The sequence below is a fragment of the Lepidochelys kempii genome, chromosome 15 (assembly GCF_965140285.1).
Source record: "Lepidochelys kempii isolate rLepKem1 chromosome 15, rLepKem1.hap1, whole genome shotgun sequence".
Classification (NCBI taxonomy): domain Eukaryota; kingdom Metazoa; phylum Chordata; order Testudines; family Cheloniidae; genus Lepidochelys; species Lepidochelys kempii.
The window spans coordinates 17,585,487-17,592,228 of record NC_136394.1 but is presented as its reverse complement, the minus strand read 5'-3'; the positions used below and the strand labels follow the sequence as shown (position 1 = coordinate 17,592,228).

The window sequence follows — 6,742 nt, the reverse complement described above, 5'->3', positions numbered from 1 at the left end:
ATCACGTCCTGTATCCTGCTTTCTACAATGGCTTTGAAAGAAGGTGAATACATAAGATATGGGTCAATAGGAGGGTGTACCAGTGAAAATAAATATATGGAACTAACCTGAAAGACAAGGTCTAAGATAATAACACTGGTTTTCCCCAAGTCTTCATAACCACCCCTCTTTTTAAATGTTCCTCAAAAGAGTCTTAACTTGCTCTGCCACCTACTTGATTTTACTTTTTCAGAGCCTTCAAGAGAACCCTTTGGCAGAGATGCTGTCTCTGATCTAATCTTCTATTGTATTTTCAGCTTGTATTTCAACAAATATTTTTGGTATATATGTTGCAGCTGACACAGCCCCTAATTTTGTTTCTGTAAACAAACATCAGTTGCACTTTTAAAATATACCAGATGAGCAGATCTGTAACCAGTTTTCTTTGAATATATGTACACACTTATGTATATATTATATAGATATATATACACATATCATATATCTTTATAAGACACAGTCAAATGTACCATCGGTTCTTTAAAATTCTTTTTAACTATGGAAGTAGATCATATTTCACCATATAGTTTGAAATGTCTAACTGAGACATTTTTTAAATGTTTCAATGATACAAGTTCACGAGCTGTGAGATGTCTTCTTTAAAAACTCCAGTTATTGTGATAAGACGAACAAAAATTATTTTGACAGTAATTCAAATCCACTTGGTATATAATTGTTCTTCCCCTAAAAGCTATTTTCACCTGCAAGTAGTTCCCATCTGTGTCTCTCCTTGTTTCAAATATTACGTTCTCGTCTCTAGTTTTAAAAGTGAGCCGAAACTTGAACCCACAGGACTCTAAAAAGAAATCAGAGAAATTAATGCTAACTTAGTAAATTTAGCTGTGTCTTATAGAAAACATCTGAATAAGCTGGAATGATTTTATATAAAATATAGTGGGCCAGACCCTCAGCCATTTGACTCAACTGAAGTCAATGGAGCGATGCTGATTTACACCAGCTGAGGATCTGATCATTATATATATATAGCCTAATCTTTATCATTCAAAGAGACTCCAGAACACAAGCATGACAAGCATTTACAATGAACACCCTTCATGAATGAATCCTCTCTCAGTGTCACCATACAGTGTCACCAAACCCTCTTAAGAGCAGCTGCTGTGGGATCTGCTCTTAAGAGGGTCTGGCAACTGTATCAACTATAAACTAGTAGCACAGACCTAACTGGCATATTGTCACAGACTAGAAACAAACAGGTTGATAGAGATGGTTAGACAGACTGGAATTTGGCTATCTGTCAGATGTACACATCCTGTTGTCCTGGATAGCACAGTTAATCATTGGCAATACTAGTGCCTTCAGAGATTACGATAAGGAGTCATCTCATCTTGTTTTCCACCCTCGTTTAGGCATCTGGAAGAAGGTGTTTAAGATACAATTAGTTTCCTTTGTGTTTTACCACCGGAGGTTTTTGCATCCAGATTGACCTTTGTTCCATGCAAGACTACCACATTTCACACACTTCTACGTTTTACATATACATGGAGGCCAGCCCACGGACGGTGCTGAGTATCTGCAACTCTCTGTGTAGTCAGGGGGAGCTGAAGGCCACTTAGGATTTCACCCATGGAATGTGATGTAATCAATGGAATATTAACAAGGCCTCAGAAAAGGGGCAGAAAGAACATATGAGCCTTCTAGACAATACTGAAGCTATACAGTCTGATGCAGAAACACCAGGAAAACTTGACACCTTAAAATACCAAAGTAACTCAAGCATTTAAATCTATCTATCTATCTATCCATATATGTATAACCAGAGCCAAAAAATGTTTTATAGACAGAGCTCCACAAAGCCTGCACAGATACATTCCAACAATTCAAGGTGGCAGAACAGGTGCAATATAGACTGTAAGAACATGTCAACATAAACATCCCAAACTGTCTACGTGACAGCAACATTGACCCTCCCGACCCTTCCCTCTTCAAATATATATCTCTAGGCTGGACCAGAGGTAGAGTACAAAGAAAACTGCATTGCAATTTCCACATCATTTAAGCTTTATAGGAGTGCAGCCATCATCTGAAGAGGCTTCCTTATAGTATTCATGATGCAATTATCCTAGGCAAAGTTCAGATAATGCTTGGGTTCCACTTTCAAAACAACAAGACAAACAGTTCATTTGCCACATATCAGATTTTTGACATTAAAGCACAGGTCTGGGTAGCTCTTACAGCTGAGGTTAACCAAAAGAAATGATTGAATTTGAGTTTTATTTAATTTAAAAAGTAAATACAAACATGTGCTGACTGTGTGCTTCCTGTGATAGCCTCCCACAATAATGCAAGGTAGAGATTTCTTTAATATACTTACTCACAAGCTGCACTTCTCTGAAACTTTATTACCCAGCTGCATGAAAATATAGAACCCTGAGGTTTTTTTCCCCTTCAGACAACACAACATTTTTGCTCACTCAGGTACTTCTGCATCCAGTTTTCAACATACAGAGCCAAATGACAGTTGTAAGTCAGAGCAGAATTTAGCCCACCGTTTCAAATTCATTGCTATGCAGGTTTTCCTATTAAGTCAACACACAAAGAAGTAAAAAAAAAAAAAAAGAAAAATTGTAAGGCTTCAAGTAAAAACATCTCCTCTCTCACCCATTCAGGGAGTACGGTTCATTTAATATCATGTTACTCTATTTATTATACAGTTAATTAAAGCTACAGCTCTCAGGATACACTGTACTAAAATGAAACTGGGGTGTTAAACTGGAATGAATGAACAGTGAAATGATGCTAATAAAATGGGATTTGCAATGAAAACTTGATGTTTCTTAAATAAGAAATAGACATAATATACAATCTACTGCTAAAAATAAAAACATATTAAAAAGATTTAAGACTTTTGAAGCACAAATTAAGAAAGACAAAACAAGAGGCTACTTTAAAAATATATTAACCTGCAGTGGATCTTCTGTTATGATCCAGGGGATCAGATCCTCAATTAATGTAAATTGGCGTAGCTCTATCCAACATAAAGAGCACTACTCCAAATCACACCATCTGAAGTTCTGGGCCTTACTGTCTATAAACACTGAAGGACTATGTGAGTAAAAATAGCACATCACTGATAATTTGTAAATGCTTAAAGAACTGTAATTTTGGAAAGCTTGAAAAAATAACATGGGCCAGATCTTGCTCCCAAAGTCAACAGCAGTTTTGCTAATGAGTAGATCCCCACTCATCCAACAGGAACTATGCAAGCAGATGCTTGTGCTCATATGGCTCCAACTGCAGGACTGGGGCTTTAGATGGGAATGGGGCTGAATTTACTGAGTGCAATCTCAGATTATTTCTTAGATTATTACTTCCAGGAAGAGTTGAAAAATTTACTTCCATCTCCAGGTCATTCACATTACTCTATTATGCAAACTTCAAAAAAGAATTTTAGTACCATCATAAGCCTATTAATGTGCCAGATGAGTCTTAACTCTAGTTAAACCACCTTCAGAAAAAGTATATAGAACTGCACCTTAACCTAATTATTTGTATCCCCAATGCAATCATTTTTCTTCCTCTCTCCACATGAGTTATAGCTAAATAACCCTGGCTATAAGTGTTTGAAAGGTTTACACATATAGTACTGTGTTTAGTCTTATTGAGCCATTCTTGCTCAGGAGCTTATGTAGTAATTTCAAAGACCTATTTGCCCTTAAAATATGTGGATTTTTCTTTTCTAACATCGTAAGGTATGTTCAAAGTGTAGTGCCATGGGATGCATATTTTAAAAGCTACATTGGTGCAATATAAAAGCCTCACTTGGATGGCTTGGTTTTATAATCACTCAGGGTGATATAATCTGCCCCTGTACAGACTGCCAACACAAGGCCTATGTTCCATTTAACCCCTGTTTTGATAGCTTAAGTGGTACTTAAGTAGTTTGATAGCTTAAGTGGTACTTAAGTGATGCACAGACCTTGTGCAACTCTCTCCACAGAGATGAATTTCACCCCTCAAGAGTTAAATTTGTGCTGGAATTGCAGATGAGTAGAAATTAAAGATGAAAGAGAACTATAAGGCCATCTAGACCAAGTACCTTGCCAGTACACAATTGCTCCCTGTAGAAGGTTTTCTAATACTTTATCCAATTTAATTTAAATGTTCTAAGTGGTCAGGCTTCCTAAAAAAAGACTATTCCACAACCCCTACCCCTACTATTAGCTTAATGTTTTTCCTTTTAAATATATGCCATTTGCTACCAGTGATAACCCCTTGTATCACCTTTGGAACTACATTCTTCAAATTCCATATCTGTAAGCTTATCATACCTCCTTCCCTTAATCATTGCTCAGTCAATTAATTACATATTTTTACCTCTTAATCTTTTTATAAATCAGCCTCTCCAGCTTTCTGTTTATATCTGTTGTTCCCCTCTGAACTTGATCCAATTTGTCAGTATCATTTCTGCCCAGTATCGTTCTGGCAATAAAATGCCTGTAACTAATGACAATACTCTAGATAAAATTATACCAAACCTATATAGAGGGACTATTACTTCTCTGCTCTCTGATACCTCTGTGTATGCAGTTCAAAATGTCACTGGGCCTTTTTGCTGCCATACTGCACTGCAAGCTTATATCTAGTTTGCTGTCCACTATTACTTTAGGTCTATTTCTGCTACGTTAATTTCCAAATTTCTCTCTTCAGATGATCTGGTTCAAGCCAAGACCGTTACTCAGAAGCATGATTAACCCCATACATTTCTATCCAACCTCTCAAAAAGAGATGTGATATACAAGGGACATAATAAGCAGATATTGAGGTGGCTGTCAAAATTTACTGAATCATGAGGCAAATGTTAACTAAGGCAAAGCTGAGGTCAGTATTTTCCTCAATGTACAATAAATCTTAGTGTTTATGTATTGTTACATAAATTCTAACTATCAAATATCTGGAGATCTCTCCATTTTCAGCATGGCATGCAGAGAAAACATTACTCCCTTTGAAGCCAACATCCTGAAGGGGAGATGAATTTAGTTGTCCAGCAAAACCTATTTACCTCTGAAGGGCCAGTCAGAAGGCAGAGATTCCATATGCTATCTGCCTGGCTCTTTTTTTGGTTCTTAAAATAATGCTGCCTCAAAATCCAACAAGATAAACATAGCTTTGTGAGGGCAGGAGAAGGAGGAAAGCCCAGAGAACTAAATAGACATAACTGATATTGAAAAAAGTTATTGACTGGAAAAAACTTTCTGCCCAACAATACTGAGGGCTGGTGCTCATTAGGCAGGCAGCAAATTTATATCCTCTATGTATGTGCTTGGCTCAGTCACACACACACTGCAAAACTCAACTCATGATCATGATAACTTTCCTCTAAGATTATACACACTGCACCACTGCAAGACAATAAACCATGTTACTGCATACATCCCATAAACAAAAAGGAGGAGATAGTTTCCCATCTGAATTTTTTTATGTCTTAGAGGCTTGTTTTTCAGAGTCAGAAGCCTTTAAAAACAGAGGGAGGGGGAGTAACAGGGAGGAATGAAAAATCCTTACTTATGTGGCAGTCCGATTCCATAAGACACAAATGGACACACACAGAATTTCACACATAGGGAGGCGAATCGTGGACAGTGAGAAGCTGCTGCTATTCTTTCTCCCCTCCCACCCAGAGCAAGTGGTGGGGGTGGGGGGAGAGGGAGAGAGAGAGAGAGAAAGAGAGAGACTTTAAAACACTACATGATGCTTGAGGGCCACTGCGCCCTGCCTGGTTCCTTTAAAGCAGGAGGAATAACACCGACAATGGTTTGGGGACAAATGGTAGTTCTCATACACACAGACTGCAAACAGGGAGTCTGGTCTCCATGTCTGTAAGAAAACAGCAGTCAGGCCAGTGGCCCGTCCCAAGATTTTGCTGACCAGAAAACTCGTGGTGAGGAAAAACATGACCCCAGATTAATTCTTCATCACAGCACAACTTCTACACGACAGTTTTGTTTGACAGACAAATACACAATGGCTTTTTCGCTTTCTTTCATGAAAGAAATAATCTCTGTGGTTGAGGTGCTAGGTGGTAGCCAGTTTTCGCAGTCAGTTCGAGACAGTTTCTGATGGACTGTACAATTTTATTCCCACAAGAATAAGGCTGCAGCTCTTTTTTGGCCAAAAGAGAAAGATGAAAACAAACAGAAAAAAAAAACAAAAAAGGACACTGGCAGCTGCTGCTCCTTTTGTGGTTGATGTTGTTTGAGTCTTCACAGTGCACCTAGCTTCATGGCTGGCTTAATGGATGGCTCTTTATTTTAAATTTCTTTTTATTTTACACTGAAATTTCATAGGTTGTTCCACCAACGCCAGACACCTTCTTAACGTTTGAGTGTCTAGCAGGACTGACCGGGGCCCCCTGGGAACTTGACGTTGAACCCAGTCGACAATCTGCCCTGGAAATTCCTTTTGGCTGTCCATTTATTTTACTATGAGGTGTCTTCAACTGCATGTCCTCCCTGCAACAAAATAAATATAAAGCGATCCAGGGTTAGTGATCAAAGTAATGGAAGCCAGATAGCCAGACAAGCAATTGCCCTTGTTACTTTATGTCCTGATACAGCAAAACAGTTAAGCACGTGAGTATCCCCACTGAAGTCAATGGGCCCGACGCAATGCACACTGAAATTAGAGACTGCAGCTTAATTTTGTCTTTGGATCAGGCCCACTGGGATTAATCACATGCTTAAAT

General features: G+C 38.3%; 1 protein-coding gene across 4 annotated transcripts in view; it reads right to left on the bottom strand.

The window, feature by feature from the left end:
• Positions 1 to 625: 625 nt before the first annotated feature.
• Positions 626 to 6,742, bottom strand: part of ZDHHC8 (zDHHC palmitoyltransferase 8) — a 182,393-nt gene continuing 176,276 nt past the window's right edge. The window contains exons 11-12 of one of the 4 annotated variants that reach the window (XR_012155058.2): positions 2,372 to 6,509; positions 626 to 835 (exon numbers count right to left, since the gene is read on the bottom strand). Coding sequence is in view for 2 of the 4 variants with exons in the window: in XM_073312852.2 (XP_073168953.1) it covers positions 6,326 to 6,509 (184 nt within the window). In the remaining 2 variants the exon portion in view is untranslated. Of the gene's footprint in view, positions 836 to 863; positions 6,510 to 6,742 lie in introns of those variants that run through there. The other 3 variants (XR_012155060.2, XM_073312853.2, XM_073312852.2) reach the window with 3 other exon arrangements.